Source organism: Gekko japonicus, unplaced genomic scaffold (genome assembly GCF_001447785.1).
Source record: "Gekko japonicus isolate JY-2015 unplaced genomic scaffold, Gekko_japonicus_V1.1 scaffold127, whole genome shotgun sequence".
Taxonomy (NCBI): domain Eukaryota; kingdom Metazoa; phylum Chordata; class Lepidosauria; order Squamata; family Gekkonidae; genus Gekko; species Gekko japonicus.
In genome coordinates, this window is record NW_015170891.1 from 1185158 (window position 1) to 1204580 (window position 19423).

General features: G+C 43.6%; 1 protein-coding gene across 4 annotated transcripts in view; it reads right to left on the reverse strand.

The window, feature by feature from the left end:
- Positions 1 to 19423, reverse strand: part of RABGAP1 (RAB GTPase activating protein 1) — a 96586-nt gene that overhangs the window by 23215 nt on the left and 53948 nt on the right. For all 4 annotated transcript variants that reach the window (XM_015418441.1, XM_015418438.1, XM_015418439.1 and 1 more), the window contains exons 14-15: positions 8186 to 8299; positions 1853 to 1927 (exon numbers count right to left, since the gene is read on the reverse strand). In XM_015418441.1, coding sequence (XP_015273927.1) covers positions 1853 to 1927; positions 8186 to 8299 — 189 coding nt within the window. The remainder of the gene's footprint in view (positions 1 to 1852; positions 1928 to 8185; positions 8300 to 19423) is intronic.

Sequence of the window (19423 nt, forward strand, 5' to 3'; positions counted from 1 at the left end):
CTACCACCTACTTGTGCTTCTCTTGCCAGTCCACCCTCCCCTTTCAACTATTGCCACACATTTGAGAGCCAGTTTGGTGTAGTGGTTAAGTGCGCAGACGCTAATCTGGGAGAACCAGGTTTGACTCCCCACTCCTTCACTTGCAGCTGCTGGATGACCTTGGGCAGGCCATAGTTCTGGCACGGCTGTCCTCGAAAAAGAGCAGTTTCTGTCAGAGCTCTCTCAGCCCCACCTACCTCACAGGGTGTCTGTTGTGGAGAGAGGAAGGGAAAGGAGTTTGTAAGCCGCTCTGAAACTCCCTTGGGTAGTGACGGGCAGGGTATAAATCCAATCTCTCCCTCTCTCTCTTCGTCAGGCAAGGTAATGGCAAGCAGCAGCTTCTGTCACTTACCTACCTGTCTGAAGCAGGGAGGTGGGTAGGGAGGTGGGTAGGAGGGGAAGGGGACTACTGGAGGGCCTGTTGCAAAGGGCCCTTTACAGTTGGAACTGGCCCCGATGGAACAAGTCACTGCTGAATCTATCAAGGCCTTCCAAATCTTCCCTGCGAATACGCACAATCACAGTTAAATAACCACCTGCCTATTTGATGGGTGTGTTTGCAATATCCTTCTGCATCCTCCAAGTGTCATGGCGAAGGGGGGGGGGGAGAGCTGCTTTTGTTAACCTGGCAGGAAGTCTGGCTTTTCAGAGAAGTGCAGAATCGTTTTATATTTAGTCCCGGAGGATGGTACAGCCATCATTCAAAAGAGGCTGAAGGGTTGGGAAAAAATCTCGTTGGTTTTTGTGAGAAAAGGAGGTCATTGATCTGAACAACGGCCTGGCCCGGAAGCTCTGCACACTGTCATTCAGCAACTGACAGCACAGATAACTTGTTAAAAAAAGAACAAAAAATGGTTTAAAAATATCTTTAGCAGCAGAAAGAAAAACTTAAGTGTTTTTTTTTTTAGGGGGGGGAATGCTCTACAAAAAACTTAGGTATTTCTTAACGTGAAGGCTTCAGAAAGAAAGATCCAGCGAGTCTGGCACTGCAGATGTGGCCGTGGCCTAAAAGCTGTGTAAAACCTGTACCCAAGACTCCAAGTAGCCTTTCATATAACCATCTCATGTGGTTAAGTTAGCTTGAGGAACTATGGACAGGTGAGGGCAAGGCCCTCAAATATGCATCCTTTTGCAGACCGCAAAGAGACATTCAAGCCTATTCTCAGACATGGAGAGTTCCATGTCTTTGAAACCCATCCACCCATTTCCTCTGCATCCAGGATCAACTGCAGCCTCCATTTGAGCTTGTCTGTATTGATTAATTTAGTCAAGGATCCCTAGCAAAAACAAACAAACACACCCAGATCCAAGCAACTTAAAAAAAAGACCATCAAGCAATCTGGTAGATTTCCTTCCTGGCTGACACTGAGGGGAAAAGTAATGAAGGATGCTGTTCCACCAACCTTCAAGGGAAGACTGGGGGACACAGAGGATACCAAAGGTCTACATAAAGGTGTGCAAATCACACAATTTACACCATGTAAATCTCACCATTGATTAAGATCTTCAACAAAAGCCCGTCCACAGAAGTTAGGCTCTTCTGTGGCAGTGTTTTGCCTGCAGACCTCTCTCCCTGCAGCTGCTCACCCAGCATCTACACTATTCAGTTTCAGGCACCACGCTGAGATCTTTTTCCCTCTCACACAAGCTTTTGGTTAAGTTCAGCATTTCAGTTAGTGGGGCCTCAGGATACGTGGTACATTCTCTCCTGATGATGGAAGGCTTTCAATATCTTCCTTCTTCTGAGTGTATTTTGTGTGTATGTCTGTGTGCACGCATAAGATTTGTCCTTTGAAGGGAAAGACATACTCACATGCAGAAGCAGCACAGCAGCGAGGAACGACTGGCCCTGGCAATAACCAATCTCTTCATCATAGACAGAGTAGGCCTGGGAAGAGAACCGGGATGTCTGTCAAGCGGGGTATGAGGAATTCCCAAGGCGAGAGGCACAGCAGCAAAGACTGGACAACAACCACCACTCCCCCAAGGCCACAGGAGAGGCAGCTTATACCTTGTGAACAGCTCTTCATTCCCACGGCACGTACCAGGCATACTATATGTTTATTACACAGTGCCACTGTTGCTCTGTGAGGCAGTTGTGAAAGTCACAGGCTTCTAAGTTGAAGAAGATTTTTTTTACATCAAGTATCCAAATACGGCACTTAAAGCACCTTCCGCATTCAAGGGCAACTGGTCCAAGGTTAAAAGTTTCAGTGGAGCAGGGGTCTGAACCCCAGCCTCCCAACACTCTGGCTGCTACACCACGCTCTCCTTGAAAGCATGAAACAGGACTTTGTCTTGATATTTTAAAAAAGATTCTCAGAAAGCTGTGTTAATTTTATTGTCATTTATATCTTTAAGGCCCTATGCGGCCAGGGACCAGCATACCTACGGGACCGTCTCTCCCTATATGTGCCCCGAAGAAGCTTGTGCTCTTCAGACCAGCACCGGTTAACAGTCCCCGGCCTGAAAGATGTCCACCTCACCTCGACCAGGGCCTTCTCAGTCCTGGTGGAATATGCTCCTGATTGAGATCAGGGTCCTGTGGGATTTACTGCAATTCTGCAGGGCCTGTAAAAAGGAGCTGTTCTGCCAAGCCTTTGGTTGAGGCGGTGGACATCAAAGAACTTGGCCTCCCCTGTTTCAAGTGACCCATGGCGCTATTCACATCAGGGGCGCCATAAGTGACTGACCTGTTCTAGTCAGAGCGTATCTCTGCCCTCTGGCATGAGCTCAGCCTGCACTGAAATAAGAAAACATTGGCTGAGTGGCCAGCAGGTATTTAAATCAGATAATTAAATTTTAACTGTTATTTACAATGTTTTAATGACCTGTTTAATTAATCTAATGTATGGTTTTATTCCCCCTCATGGATCACTGCCTTGTCGAGGCGAGGGGGCTTGTGTGGTTCGTGGAGGGCCACCCAAGACGGACAGGCCACAGCAGAGAACTCAGACCAAGTGTGATCCACTGGAGAAGGAAATGGCAACCCACTCCAGTATCTTTGCCAAGAAAACCCCATGGACAGTATCAAAAGGCTAAAAGATATGACGCCGGAAGATAAGCCCCTCAGGTCAGAAGGTGTCCAATATGCTACTGGGGAAGAGCAGAGGGCAAGTACAAGTAACCCCAGAAAGAGTGAAGCAGCTGGGCCAAAGCACAAGTAACCCCAGAAAGAGTGAAGCGGCTGGGCCAAAGCCGAAAGGACGCTCAGTTGTGGATGTGTCTGATGGTGAAAGGAAAGTCCGATGCTGCAAAGAACAATACTGCATAGGAACCTGGAATGTAAGATCTATGAATCAAGGTAAGTTTGACGTGGTCAAAAATGAGATGGCAAGACTGAACGTTGATATCTTAAGAATCAGTGAACTAAAGTGGACAGGAATGGGCGAATTTAACTCAGAAGACCATTATATCTTCTATTGTGGCCAGGAGTCTCATAGAAAAAATGGTGTGGCCTTTATAGTCAACAAGAGAGTGCAAAAGGCAGTACTGGGATACAATCTCAAAAATGACAGAATGATCTCAGTCCGAATCCAAGGCAAACCATTCAACATCACAGTAATCCAAGTCTATGCCCCAACCACTGATGCAGAAGAGGCTGAAGTGGACCGGTTCTATGAAGACCTACAACACCTCATAGAACTAACACCAAAAAATGATGTCCTCATCATCATAGGGGACTGGAATGCTAAAGTAGGAAGTCAAAAGGTAACTGGAATAACAGACAAGTTTGGCCTTGGAAAGCAAAATGAAGCAGGGCAAAGGTTAACAGAGTTTTGTCAAGAGAACACACTGGTCATAGCGAACACCCTTTTCCAACAACCTAAGAGACGACTCTACACATGGACATCACCAGATGGGCAACACCGAAATCAGATTGACTATATAATTTGCAGTCAAAGATGGAGAAGCTCTATCCAGTCAGTAAAAACAAGACCTGGAGCTGACTGTGGTTCAGATCATGAGCTACTCATTGCAAAATTCAGACTTAAACTGAAGAAAATTGGGAAAACCACGAGGCCATTCAGGTTTGACCTAGATCGCATCCCTGATGAATATACAGTAGAGGTGAAGAATAGATTCAAGGGTCTGGATTTGATAGATAGAGTGCCTGAAGAACTATGGACAGAGGTTCGTGACATCGTACAGGAGGCAGCAATCACCACCATACCAAAGAAAAAGAAATGCAAGAAAGCAAAATGGCTTTCTGATGAGGCTTTACAAATAGCAGAGGAAAGAAGGAAAGCGAAAGGCAAAGGCGAAAAGGAAAGATTTACCCAACTGAACGCAGATTTCCAGAGAACAGCAAGGAGAGATAAGGAGGCCTTCCTGAATGAACAGTGCAAAGTAATAGAAGAAAACAATAGAATGGGAAGGACTAGAGATCTCTTCAAGAAAATTGGAGAAATCAAGGGAGCGTTCCATGCAAAGCTGGCCATGATAAAGGACAAAAACGGTAGGGACCTAACAGAAGCAGAAGAGATTAGGAAAAGATGGCAAGAATACACAGAAGAACTATACAAGAAAGACCTCGATGTCCTTGACAACCACGACGGTATAATCACTGACCTCGAGCCAGACATCCTGGAATGTGAAGTTAAATGGGCCTTAGAAAGCATTACTAACAACAAAGCTAGTGGAGGTGATGGTATCCCAGCTGAGCTATTCAAAGTCTTAGAAGAGGATGCTGTTAAAGTTCTGCACTCCATTTGCCAGCAAATTTGGAAAACGCAACAGTGGCCACAGGATTGGAAAAGATCAGTATACATTCCAATCCCAAAGAAGGGCAATGCCAAGGAATGTTCAAACTATCGCACAATTGCACTCATATCACACGCTAGCAAGGTCATGCTCAAGATCCTACAAGCTAGGCTTCAACAGTACGTGGATAGAGAACTACCAGAAGTACAAGCTGGGTTTCGAAGAGGTAGAGGAACGAGAGATCATATTGCCAACATTCGCTGGATTATGGAGAAAGCAAGAGAGTACCAGAAAAATATCTACTTCTGCTTCATTGACTATGCTAAAGCCTTTGACTGTGTGGATCACAACAAACTATGGCAGGTCCTTAAAGAGATGGGAGTACCAGACCACCTCACATGTCTCTTGAGAAACCTGTATAAGGGCCAAGAAGCGACAGTTAGAACCGGATACGGAACAACTGATTGGTTCAGCATAGGAAAAGGAGTACGACAAGGATGTATACTGTCACCTTGCTTATTTAATATATATGCAGAGTACATCATGCGAAATGCTGGCCTGGATGAATCACAAGCGGGAATTAAGATTGCTGGGGAAAAGATCAACAACCTCAGATATGCAGATGATACCACTCTAATGGCTGAAAGTGAAAAGGATCTAAAGAGCCTCTTGCTCAGAGTAAAAGAGGAGAGCGCAAAAGTGGGCTTGAAGCTCAACATCAAAAAAACTAAGATCATGGCATCCGGCCCCATCACTCCTTGGCAAATAGAAGGGGAAGTCGTGGAAGTAGTGACAGACTTCACGTTCCTGGGATCCCAGATCACCGCAGACTGTGACTGCAGCCATGAAATTAAAAGACGCCTGCTCCTTGGGAGGAAAGCGATGGCGAACCTAAACAGCATGATAAAAAGTAGAGACATCACCCTGCCAACAAAAGTCCGCATGGTCAAAGCAATGGTATTCCCAGTAGTCATGTATGGCTGCGAGAGTTGGACTATAAGGAAGGCCGAGCGCTGAAGAATAGATTCTTTTGAACTATGGTGCTGGAGAAGACTCTTGAGAGTCCCTTGGACTGCAAGGAGATCAAATCAGTCAATCCTAAAAGAAATCAACCCTGACTGTTCCCTGGAAGGCCAGATAATGAAACTGAAGCTCAATTACTTTGGCCACCCAATGAGAAGGGAGCACTCACTGGAGAAGACCCTGATGCTGGGAAAGATTGAAGGTCAAAGAAGACGGGGACGGCAAAGGATGAGATGGTTAGACATCTCATAGACATGTCATAGATGCAACGAACATGAAATTGAGCAAACTTCATAGGACGGCGGAAGACAGGAAGGCCTGGCGTGATCTGGTCCATGGGGTCACAAAGAGTCGGACTCAACTGTGCAACTGAACAACAACAAAAATGGTTTTATTGTTGAATGATATGTTGTGAGCTGCCCTGAGCCCACTTGCGGGGTAGGGCGGGATAAAAATCCAAAAAATAAAATAAAAAATCAGTAGGCCTACAGCCCCCTCCCAGCTGATAACAGGCAAGGGAGGAACAGAAAAAACCCTACCCCAGCTCTGTGTATCTGGACAGCAGATATCCATGAGCATGCAGCTCCCACATAAAACAGATGTAGAATGAGCCCCCAGTTTCACAGTGCCCTTTCTAATGGTGCTACTCTTTGATGCGGGGACATGAACACAAAACAAAGCTTTTAAGCTGTTCCCTGAAGTCTTTGATTTGAATATTAATTATACACAAGTGGTGGAGGCTTCCTCCCGACCCGGTGTGTCCCATGTGGAGCTCATCATTTTTAATGGTGCCCTTTGACAGAGGAGCGCTTAGGGTGGTCAGGAAACCAAGATGCTTTCCATGCCAACCAGTCTCCGGGGAAGGAGGATGCAACATTCTAGATGTGGAATTCAAAGAGCCGGACCCCACTCCCCATCAAGTCAGGAGATGGGATCAAAATGAAGCACAGCTCCTGTTTTTACCTACTAATTGCCTCCTGTATTTTAATGAGCAACTTGATTGTGTTTGCGATTTGCCTTATAATGCTAATGAGGAAAATTAATTATTATGTGGAGTTCTTTCTAGAGGAGTGCAAAGATTCTTTATGAGAGCACCTTCGCTCTGTTCCCCATTGGTAGGGAAAACTCACAAGATCAGTTAACTCTGTTCCAGGAACATGGCTTGAACCAAAGGCTGGTTTCCTCTGGCTAGAGAGGCAGAGGCATGTTAGCAGAAACAAGCCACATGACATTGCTGCCACACTCTTGCATTTTTCAGTAAGGTCATGATTAGCTTACTGTGAGGGATGCAATTCTGAAAGCAGTATCTGGAGCACCCCTGAAAGTGGGGGAGAATACCATCAGAACATTGAAAGATATTCCATTTAAGATAAGACAAAGGAGAAAAAAAATATAAAGAATTAATTCTTTTTCTACAGACAAATGCAATTGGATATAGATGGTTAACTCTAGAAGGCGTAACCTTCAAAATCAAGGACAAAAAAGAAAAGATTGACTCTGTTCAGAAAGCACGGGAATTTTTAAGAGTCCAGTTGGGTGAGCCAGGGGAAGAAAGAAAAAAAAGGGATGGACAGTAAGTCCGATGGCGAGCTGGACTCGGAATCCTCCGGAGAGGACTCTCTGTCAGAGAAAGGGGTGGCAGCCTCTAAAAGTCCTTATAAACTCCGGAAGAGATTAGGCAAGGAGAAGTAAAGGCTGAAGGACTCTGAATTGTGCCTTTACAAAATGTTGAAATGAGATGCTCTGGGGTATTTCTGTTTGACAGTTAAACTTTAAACTTAAGACTTGGGAAAGTTAATGTTACATTTGACTCAGTTGATAGTAAGATTAATGAGATTAAGACTTAATGTTTGCCTAAAATGGTGAGATGATCTCCTCTCTTGGGTTTTTAGTCAGTAGTGGGTATCTTTCTTTATCCCCTAATTGTAGTCCCCTTCCCTATTTTCTGTTGTAGTTTGTAGTGTCAATAAAAATACAATAAAAAATCCCCTCCGGGGGCTTTAAAAAAAAGAAAAGAATACATGGCATGGAGCAAGAACATTACACAACAGGTGCCTGTAGATCCAACCGGTGACTCATGCAAACCAACCAAGCCACAGTGTTGGAATGACTGCCCACCCACTACAACACTGTGTGTCTCTGGTACATTTTAGCTTGGAGACAACTCTCCGTACACCCAACATGGCTGCCCATTAACCATACACAAAGTCAAGCCAGCTGAATCATGTCAAGGGAAGATCAACTATGCATATTGCATCCCACTCAACACCCTGTCTCAGGTTCTGGCTAACAGGCTGATTCACCTCCAAACAACATTAGCCTGGCATACAGGAACAGACAACCTATTCACCTAAATCCCCGTAGCTCTGGTCAACAACTGCCCAGCCTGGAAGGGCTAAAGGAGTTACATGTCTGATACCTTGCATATTTTGTACAATGAGTCCTGGCCATCTCCCCCGGTGTCCTTAAAGTAATCATGGGCAGGGAATGTGCGGTTGATGTCCCGTGTGATGGCACTGTCCTGTGGAGACTCCTGCAAAGCCAATGAGACAGGAAAGGCTGGTTAAGTCCAAGAACTGCAGACGGACTAGAACCTACTGTGATCAAGAACCAATCACTCTTGAAAACACGATCCACAATGAAAGAGTCAGCGATTTCTTACCTGGTGTTGAAATGTTCATGTTAAAAGGAAATAAAGGGCTGCCAGTTAAGGCTCCTCCATCCTACCTCTCAGTCTATCGACAAGAGAATCTGCCAAAAGGTGATTCAAGCCCTCGAAGTATGTGGGGGGGAAAGCTCATATTGCCCAATTCCTCTGCTTTCTGGGCCCCAACCCACCTCCATTAATGGGTTACACCAGCCTGAGATGCCATATGAGCTTCCCCGTCCCCATCCACATAAAAGACACAGCCAGCTACTTCAATCAGCTCCTAAGTGTCATGATGCAGAACAGGAGCCTGACTCTGCACACCAAGGTCCTTCACTGATCAAGGCATCTAATTTTTGTTTCACTTTTAAAATAATGCGGCTTTAAAAAAATTTATGGGGTGGGTCCAATAAAGGCTTCCCACATCTCTTGCCTTACGGTGTCCATCATGGAAAGAAGTCTCGCAGGCCCCTCCCTTCTCACACTCTCATTGTCAACATGTTCTATTTGTGATTTGTACTTCTTTATGCACACACAAAGAGGGAACTTTGTGGCTGTGGTCACTTTGGAAATCCTCCCATCTGATACTCCAGCACAAACTGTCCCCATACTCCAAGACAATGGGTATTTGATAAATTTGCACATGTTCCCCAGTGTCATACTTTGCCACAGATGTGCTGTAGCACATGCAGGCAGAGCGGCATATATATTCCACACACCAGAGATCACACTCCTTGACTATGGAATTCACAGCCAGGTGTGAAAGACAGGCTGCAGAGGCTCTCTGTTTTTTGTTCATAGAAAGTTTCGAGCCCTTATGGCTGTAGAGAGGAGGTGCTTGTTGAAATCTTATTTATACATCCTTCGCTTTCTCTGCAGTGGGGATCCGAAGCAGCTTACAACAGTGCTGTAGTACAACCACTCTGTGAGGTATGTTGGGGGGGGGGGGAGACTACCCCAAGGTCATCCAGTGAGCTTCCACGGCAGAGGGGAGATACAAACCCGGGTCTCCCGGATCAGAAGCAAAACAAATTCTGCAGAAAATCTGTGTAAATTTTCTTGGACTTAAAACACGTGGCCGTATCTATTTCTTTAAGTACATGGTGCTATCAACCCTCCTGCCTATGAGGCCATATGAAAAGGACGGAACAGCCCAGCTCAGTGAAAGCTTATCTAAATAACAGTTTAGATGAACTTGAGGATTTCAAATTACTTTAGCCTCATCCTCCTCATCTCTGCATTTTATTCCAAAATGCACCAAAAGCTTGAACAAGATTCGGCCTGAAAACTCCAAGAGATGCCTCAGTTAGAATTTTGGTGCCTGCAGTGAGAAGTAAAGAGAACCAGAGGCCCACCTTGACCCATCAATGCACTTTTCATGCACTCCAGCTCTGAAGATAAGCCTCACAAAGCTCTCTGTATAAGCTCAACAAAACTCATTAACCAGAAGCTTTTTGGTTTTGAAGCACTTTGAAAAATATAATTAATATGCAGAGATCTGTCTCTACTCTTCCTTTTCCCAGAGGAAAACGTGGCCCAGTTTGCTTGCAAGATTGACAAGAGCAGCCTAAGAGGAAGTAGAAGTCTGGGCATTCCCAAGCGAGAATCACCAACTGATTTAATTCCCCATCTTGTCAGGCTCTTCACAGACTAAGCTACAACCAGCAGAATTTTGCTGGCTGGAGGCTTGAAAATTAATAGCTGTGGCAGAAAGTCTCTCTAACTTTATTCCGATGTAAATGGCAAACTGTAGCGTGGTGTGTTAACAGGAACAAGTCCTCAGGCTCATGTGCTCAGTTCAGAGATAAAAATGAACTGTGGCTTGTTGGGAACCAGGAAGTCTTTTCCCAAGCCTTAATTAAGGGGAAAGAGGGAAGGTGAGCCTGCAAGACCCAGGAGTTCCAAGGCTCATTACATCAGTCTTCTCAACAGGCACGGCACTGGGTTAAAATTGAAATTAGACTTCACTGACATGAAGTTTCCAACTCAGTGCATATAACCAGTCTCCTTTGACTTATGCAGACAAGGTACGTGAGCAGAACTGTTATTTGGGGGTGTTAGCTGTAGTAATGCACAAAGGGAACTCCAAGGGGGAGGGAAGAGTCGTAAATTCTTAATATTTGGAAATATTTAGCACACCCACATTTTGAACCCCCAGCCTCATAATGGCTTCTGACTGACAAAGTAGCCCCTCATTTGGAAATAGGTCTATAACTATACAAGGATAAGCTCTCTTCCCCCTGCTTCCACTGGCAATCAAGCAAGGATGGGACCATGGTCTGGGACTGGATTTCTCTGGTGACTTTCAGTGCAATGTTAAGTGTATTCTCCTTGCTTTGCAGTGGCTTCTGAACTTGGCTCTGGGGTTTTTATAATGTTCTCCTGCAGCTGGAACATGTTGTTTGGGGACAGAGGGGAAAAATGCACGGAAATGATAACATTTTTAAAAGTTTTTTTTAAAAAAACCCAGCACTTGTTGGTCTAAACAAGTATACCACAGCCATTGTATAACCCCCATAGTTCCTATTTTTATACTTTGCGATGAGAATTGGCTTGCTGGGCTATTTCTCATGCTTCCAGTGGGGGGGCTGGGGAGCCAAAAGGAAACCTTTGCAAGAACACACCCTTTGCAATCTTGGGGTTGAAAATAGAAAGCGATAAATGGCAGGAAGAAAAAGAAAGCAGCAGTGAAAGCGGAGTGGAAACCTGCCATGAGAACGAAGGAGACCAGCAGAGTCAAGATGACAAATTTCCCAGTATGACTCCTGGTTAGTCACTAAAAGGGCAGGAAGCTTGCAATCTTATCACAGAAAGCTGGAGATTTATCAGGTATGGAGGTTTAATGGCTCAAGAGGATCATTTTCCCCATCCCAAACTGGATCTCAGGATCCAAAATCCCTTCTCAGAAATACAGTTCCCGGGGATCCCTGGTGGTCCCAGGGATCCACTGTAAAACAATCAGCTTATAATTGTTTTACAGAATTCATCACCAAACAATGTGGAGGTTGTGACCAGCTTAGGTGACTGTCAAGAGGTAAAGGTAAAGGTTCCCTTGCTCGAAAGCCAGTCGAGTCCGACTCTAGGGTTGCGGTGCTCATCTCCATTTCAAAGCCGAAGAGCCAGCGCTGTCCGAAGATGTTTCCATGGTCATGTGGCTGGCATGACTAAACACCAAGGCGCACGGAACGCTGTTCCCTTCCCACCGAAGTGGTACCTATTTATCTACTTGCAATTTCTTGCTTTCGAACTTCTAGGTTGGCAGGAGCTGGAACTAGAGACGGGATCTCACTCCGTCATGCGGCACCCGGGCCTCGAACTGCTGAACTACTGACCTTCCACAGCCTTGCAGTTCAGCTTCTTAACCACTTGAGCCACCGCAGCTCCTGACTGTCAAGAGAGGAGTATCCAAATACACCGAGCGGTCTGCCAGCTGCTTCCAGCCATGCTTGCTAAACAGAATCCCCATTTACAGAGACAACAAACCTCTAAGTAAAAGATGCTGGGGACAAAAAAAGAAACTTAAAAAAAAAAAGGTTCTCTCTACTCATGCTCTGCTCCAGAGCTTCCCAGAGATCAAGCAAAATAAAGGACTAGATGGACTGTGATCACATCAAGCAGTGCTGTTCTTAAATTAGCTTAAATTGTTCTTGGTGGTACCCTGCATATAAACCAAGCAAGCACCAAGGGAAAACTTGCTGGCTACATGCCCTTCCCGTGGAGACTAAGGGCACCATTGGAGCAGGAAATCCTCTTGTGCGAGCGCACTGGAAATCCCATCCAGTTCAATGAGGCTTGCACGGGGTACCATTCCAGTTGGTAATACCCTAAGTTACCTTGCAGAATGGCCTGGAATTACTTCCAAAATTTGGGCTACTAGGGTTAAGCTAGTAGGCTATACACTGTGGTTTGCTGCTTGGTTTTGCTTTAGCACAACATATTTTGAGTGGATACGGTTATATTTTTCTTTTGATTTATTGTTCCTATTTGGTGGGGGCAACACAAGAGAAAGAAGCTGAATCGATACAATAAATATTTTTTCATTCTGTCTCAAGCCGAGCAGCTGCACTGAGAATTACACCTGGGAATAAAGAGATTTTTCATCTTGCAAAGCTCACCTACTTTCAGCACTGGGAACAATATATGGGAAATGCAAATCTCCTAACACCACAAAAGTTACATCCGGCTAGCACACATTAAAAAGAAAATATTTACCAGACTGTGACTCCTGAGCCTGATTTCCACTAAATACCTGAGACCAAATCCATCTGAGACAAGCTAAGAGATGGGTGGCCCAGCTGCTGTTTGATACAATAATGCTCCAATATGACATCGTTTCAGGCCAAATATGGCAATGTCTGATTCTAAAAATAAGAGTGAATCCTCAAGTGATACCCAGCCCCCTCATCTGTGTTCATTTCCTTTTAGGGCTCAAGTTTCCCACAAGAAAATCATAAAGAGGCAGTTGGTACAACAACAACAAAAAGATAATAACAAGAGTTGTGTGTGGAAATAAGGCATCTACAGAAAATGGCTGGTCATGTTTGTATGCCAGAGGTGAGAGCTGAGCAGCTGTATCTTTCTCTCTCTCAGAGCATTTAATACGGAGAACAAAGAGAGACAGAAAAGTGAAAACCACAAGCAATCAACCCACAGCTCTCATGCAAGAACACAACCACACACGAAGGGACCCACAGCATTAAAAAAAACAGATTTTGAGAGCCAGTTTCTAAATCAAGGGTCAAGAACGCTTAGGAAGAAGCTCATGCACAAAAACATACATGAAATAAAAAGCTGATGTCACTCTTTGCTAGAATTCCACATCTCCAAAATCAATAGCTGCATAAAGGCATTGAGTACCCTTTCCTAAGACATAAATCACCTTGGTGCTGGCTTGGACAACAGAGATGGCTGCCTGCACTTTTCCAAGGGAAAATAGAATTCCCCTGCATCATAGAATGACAGAAATTTCTGTGCACAATGCCACATGCCACCTCAGCAGTAACACAGAATGCTTTTTTAAGACAGCTTTCAATTTTTAGCATGCAACAAGGGGACAAAAATGCAAGGGAAGTGAGAAAACTTGCGTTTGGGGAAACATTTGCTAAATAGATTAGGAATTTGATTTGGAGATGGAGCACCAGATTCAAAACGCTCCTTAATAGTGAATCTTGACAGGCAGGCCTTACTGAGGTCTCACTCAGTGTAGCCTACCTCATAGGATTGTACTGATGAAAAATGTGAATACATGTATTGCAAAGTGCTAAAAAAAGAAAACTGCCCACCAGCAGCAAAACATCTGTCTTTCCTCTCATTCCTAGGAACAGCAAGGGAAAATTTCCTCACCATTTAAGAGCCCTTCTTTGGAGCTCCACATAAACATACCATACCCCATAAGGGAACTATAGTCTGAGCAGCACCCCTCAGACTTTGAAATAATGTACACAAGCAATCTCCTTCAGCCCATGTCCAGCAGCATATGCATTACCTGCAGAAATCTCTTTTATATCTGCTAGTGCCTGAAAGGCACCTTTCAGGAACAGGGCCTTGCTAGTGGTTGCCCCAACATTATGTAACCTTTTTCTGCAGGATCACCTTTCTTCTTGATGTGCCTTGTTTTGGAAGCAGGTGAAGACTTTACTCTGCCAGGTGTTGGGGCTGGAATCTAACCTATTCTAGTTCTAGTTTATTTAAATTTAATAGCCCATAGGCCATACACCATAAAAATTTTTAGGAATTTAAAAAAACAGTACAACAAAAATTTGCCACATCCACAATGCAATTTTGGCAGAGGCTGCTCAGAAGTAGTCTTAATCTTGCTGCATCAGGAAAGATGAATATTTTGAGAGCCATTTTCTTAGGAATCTTTCTCTTGCTGCTGAATGTTTCGGACAGTAGAAGAAAACATGACATGGCGAGTCAAGTTCTATCAAAGGGCAGTCACAATAGTGCTCGTCCAGACGGTTATCTTATCCCATATGGATTTCATGGACTGGCATTTCCTTTTCCTTCAATATTGCTTTGTATTTCCTTCTGGCTTCCAGCAATGAGTGTCGAGCAGTGGTTATGTTGTTATATTTAAAAAGTTTGCCCAGATTACTTGAGGGTGTCCTTTTAATTTTTCAGCGGGTAGACAAAAGGAGTTATAACCAGTTATGTCACAGGAGTATCATAATACAGTCAAGGTTTGCCAGTAGAGAAAAGGTTTCAGGATCTACCATGGCTTTATTCCAGCCAGCTATATTCCAACTGAGATTTTTTATGTGCTTTGAAGAGGTATCTCTTATATCTCGTGATTTGCTTGGTCTAAAAAATCAATTTTGTTAGCTGCTTGACTGGGGACTGAGACATTTGATATAACTACTTTTGGTGACAGAGGGGGTGAGCCTGGTATCCAAGGAAGTACTTTTTTGCTTGCTCAGTAAGCTGAGTTTGCTCACTATCCTGTTTTTTCCTAATGAAGGATCAGAAGGTAATTCATTTTTGACTGGTGGTGAACTGAGCAGTTCTTTAAGAGAACATAACATAAGAGAAGCCACTGTTGGATCAGGCCAATGGCCCATCTAGTCTAACACTCTGACACACAGTGTCCAAAAACACCAGGGGCCATCAGGAGGTCCAGCAGTGGGGCCAAGACACTAGAAGCCCTCCCACTGTTGCCCCACCACCACCACCAAGAATACAGAGCATCACTTGCCCCAGACAGAGAGTTCCTATCTATACCTTCTGGCTAATACCCACTGATGGACTTCTGCTCCATATGCATATCTAATTCCCTCTTGAAGCTGTCCATGCCTGTAGCCACCACCACCTCCTGTAGCAGTGAATTCCATGTGTTAATCACTCTTTGGGTGAAGAAGTACTTCCTTTTATCTAGTCTAACCCGACTGCTCAGCAATTTCATGGAGTGCCCACGAGTTCTTGTATTGTGAGAAAGGGAGAAAAGTATTTCTTTCTCAACCTGCTCTATCCCATGCGTAATCTTATAAACTTTGATCATGTCACCCCTTCAGCTGTCATTTCTGCAAGCTAAAGAGCCCCAAGCATTTTAATCTTTCTTCATAGGGGAAGTGTTCCAACCCTTTTATCATTCTAGTTGCCCTTTTCTGCACTTTTTCCAATGCTATAATATCCTTTTTGAGGTGCGGTGACCAGAACTGTACACAGTACTCCAAATGAGGTTGCACCATTGATTTATACAGGGGCATTATGATACTGGCTGACTTGTTTTCAATTCACTTCCTTATAATCCCCAGCATAGCATTGGCCTTTTTTATTGCAGTCGCACACTGTCTCGATATTTTCATTGAGTTATCTACTACGACTCCAAGATCTCTCTCTTGGTCAGTCTCTGCCAGTTCGGACCCCATCAATATGTATTTATTGTTAGGATTTTTGGCTCCAATGTGCATCACTTTGCACTTGGCTACAATGAACCCCATTTTCCACATTGACGCCCATTCGCCCATCCTCGATAGATCCCTTTGGAGTACCTCACAATCCTCCCTGGTTCTCACCACCCTGAACAACTTCGTGTCATCTGCAAATTTAGGCACTTCACTGCCAACTCCAAATCATTAATAAACAAGTTAAAAAGCACCGAACCAAGTACTGATGCCTGTGGTACCCCACTGCTTACCACCCTCCACTGAGAAAATTTCCCATTTATACTCTCTGTTTCCTATTAATTAGCCAGTTTTTGATCCACAAGAGGACTTGTCCTTTTATCCCGTGACTATTGAGCTTACTGACGAGCCTTTGATGAGGAACTTTATCAAAAGCTTTCTGGAAGTCAAGGTAAACAACATCTATTGGGTCCCTCTTGTCCACATGTTTGTTCACGCCATCAAAAAACATGCTGAGTCTGCCTCAATAGTTTTTGTTCATCAATGTGCCTACTAATTCTTTCCTTAATAACAGTTTCCACCAACTTTCCCGGTATCGATGTCAGACTGACTGGCCTGTAATTTCCTGGATCTCCTCTGGAACCCTTTTTAAAGATGGGAGTGACATTAGCTACCTTCCAGTCCTCAGGAATGGAGGCAGATTTTAAGGAAAGATTACATATTTTTGTAAGGAGATCCACAAGTTCACATTTGAGTTCTTTCAGAACTCTCCCTGCAGATGACACCTTGGAAGTGCTATGAGTCTGAACTTTCCCCCCAGTTTTCAGTTTTTTCCTGTATCTTATCAGTTGGCTGCAAGCCAGGTTTTGTGGCTGCAGAGACAGCAAGTGGGGTCGTCAGCTGCTTCGTGAAAAGAAGAATTATGTTTTGGTCACGGAAGACTCCGTTAAGCTGTTATTTCAGAGTTGCTTTAAAAAATTCTCATTTTTAAAAGCACTGTTGGAATTGCTGGGCTGTTAAACTTTAGAAGTAACATCTTGTAGTAAGAAATTTTGGGGACTCTTTCAATTTCATCTAGATCTACAGACCAGGGGTTCTATATGCAATAATCAGCTCAAGAAGTCTAAAACTCTTATCTTGTTTGTCCAACGCCCACTGTTCATATGGTTTTCTGCTATAGATAAAAGTATTTGGTTTGCTTGGAGGCATAGTGCCGGGGTTTCTTTGCTTTCTCTTTCTGACAGCATTTTCGATAGTATTCATGCTGCTCAGATGAGGGAAGGCGTTGGAATTTATGTTGGAGCTTATGGAGGAGATTTCTTGCAGCAAGTCAAGTTTATGGAGTATGAGGTTCAGTTTTTAAAAGAGAGCTAGAACTGTTTCCCCTGTGTTAATGCAGTGGTCTCCAATTAATTTTAATAAATAATCATTTATTGGATTCTGCATGCTCTCCATTTCCAACTGACTCCCTCTGTTTGGGGAGGTTTGCAGCAGCATAGCACTTTCATTATGAACTGCTTCTGAGACTGGAGGAGAGAGACTTTCCTGTAATATCTGGGTGTTGTGCTCTGTCTCTAAAGCTGAATACTTATTTGGGGAAGCAAGATTTACAAGTTCATTTGTTACCTCTGTCCATAAGGTGAGGTCATACAAGCAAAGTTGTTTTGCTGATTTCGCCGGACAGCAGTGTCCCAAGTAAATTCTTTGTTGCTTTTTCTTCCCCATAAGGATTGCTTTTGCTTTTTTATCAGAGGAAATAGTCTTTCAGCAAAGTTGCAGGTTGTAATATTCTCTCCAGATGTTTTGAGGAAATCAGCTCATTGCACTTATCAGTTACAGTCCTCTAGACAGAATGGGTATATCAAAGCCAAGACATAAGCAGGAGCGATGCGCATCTAACCTATTCAGAATTTGATTATTTGAGTTTTAGTGTATCATAATTTAAATATTTCTGACTTGAAGCACTTTGGGAACTTTTTGGTTTAAAAAGTGGTGCAAAACATTGTCAATAAAATCTTTTAAATAATGAAGAAGAAATTAAAAACTGGAATCCTATATTTTATTTTATATTAAAAACATTTGCACGTATTGCTGTAAAAAGAAAAGGTTTACCCTGGACTATATTGTATGCTCTCTTATTGGCTGAAGGCACAGCCACCAAGAAATCTCCACGTTACTCCTGTATCTTTGTAATGAACATTTTTCAGCCACTACAGCTTTCCTCAGATGTCTCAAGACATTACAGCACCTTTGGCATGTCCCCACAAAAAGTAAATTGATGATACAACCCTGCTAAGTCTTACATGCAGTGGAAAGTTATGGCAGCTGAACCCCTTCACATTGGGGATACCAGCCACTTCCATGGGGCTGGCATGGTGGGAAGCTCCCGATTAGCCCTTACCTTCAAAGTTTTCCTACTACCAAGAAAGCACACATCTGCTTTTATTTTTATTTTTTGTATTTTCACTGCGTCCAACAATTTAGCTCCAAAATATGGCAACTTTTCTTAATTTGAAACCCTAATAATACAACACTGTTAATGCTGGCAATGACTGCTCCTCCTGCACCCAGCCATACATACAAAATCTGCCATCCAAAGAATATGCTCCAATCAAAGTAGATGTGCATCAAGGTTAAAAAAAATCACATTGCTAAAAGTAAATAATATATTGGGATGCATCTTAATAGTGTTCAGCAACTGGAGAAAACCCTGCCTTATTGCAATAGGGACCAAGAAGGCAAACAGCACTTCCACAGGCCTGGTTTGAGGCAAGCTAACTTTTATGATGTCAGCTATCAGGCTCTGAGCAAAATCTTGACTCCCTGCTCCTAGGAAGAAAACGAGTACAATACCTACTTGGAACAGGCACTGACAGGGGACAGCTTTATTTGTAGCTTTTAAAGTGACTGTAACTTACACACAGCAGCAGCTGGCCAATCAAGATTTTCCAGACAAGATACATGATTCTTTCCTGGTAACAAAAGTAATTTTTACCTTAATATTTCAGAAAGATGCACACTCACGGCAAGCAAAAGGGGTCTGTACACTGCAGCACTCTCCTGATTTTGAGCTATTGGACCTCAAGAGCCAGCGAAAGATCAAAGATGTACAATTAGTGTCAAACATTTAAAATATTCCACAGAGAAAAATTACTGGCACTATAAATACACCAAGTAAAGCTGCCAGACCACAGTGTTGGTTATGTCTTTCTCCTAAACTGCTTTTGTATTTTTGCCAGCATACTGAAAAGGTTTACCTTTCAGAAATGTTGGCTCCTCAGGATTCCACTAGTTATTCTGGACCTGCTTCTTGTCCCCACTCCAGAACAATTGTTTTCTACTTTCTGTAGAATAAATGTGCTAGCAAATGCTTTTTGCCCCTCTGTTATTACACAAGACATTGCAAAACTGAACATTCAGATACAGGAATGATCTGATCAGCATATATTACCACCACCCCCTTAATAAATTTTCATTTTTAAATATACACACACTTAATTACCTTTCCAGTTATACCAATGACACTGCTTACAATTCAAGAAAATGAGCAATGCATTGGCCTGGGGGCTCCACATTGGACTCTGCTGAATCCCCTATGTGACCAATGAATTAAATCCTTGCTCTTCTACTCATCCCTTGGCCTTCAGTCAGGCAGGACTCGGGCAGT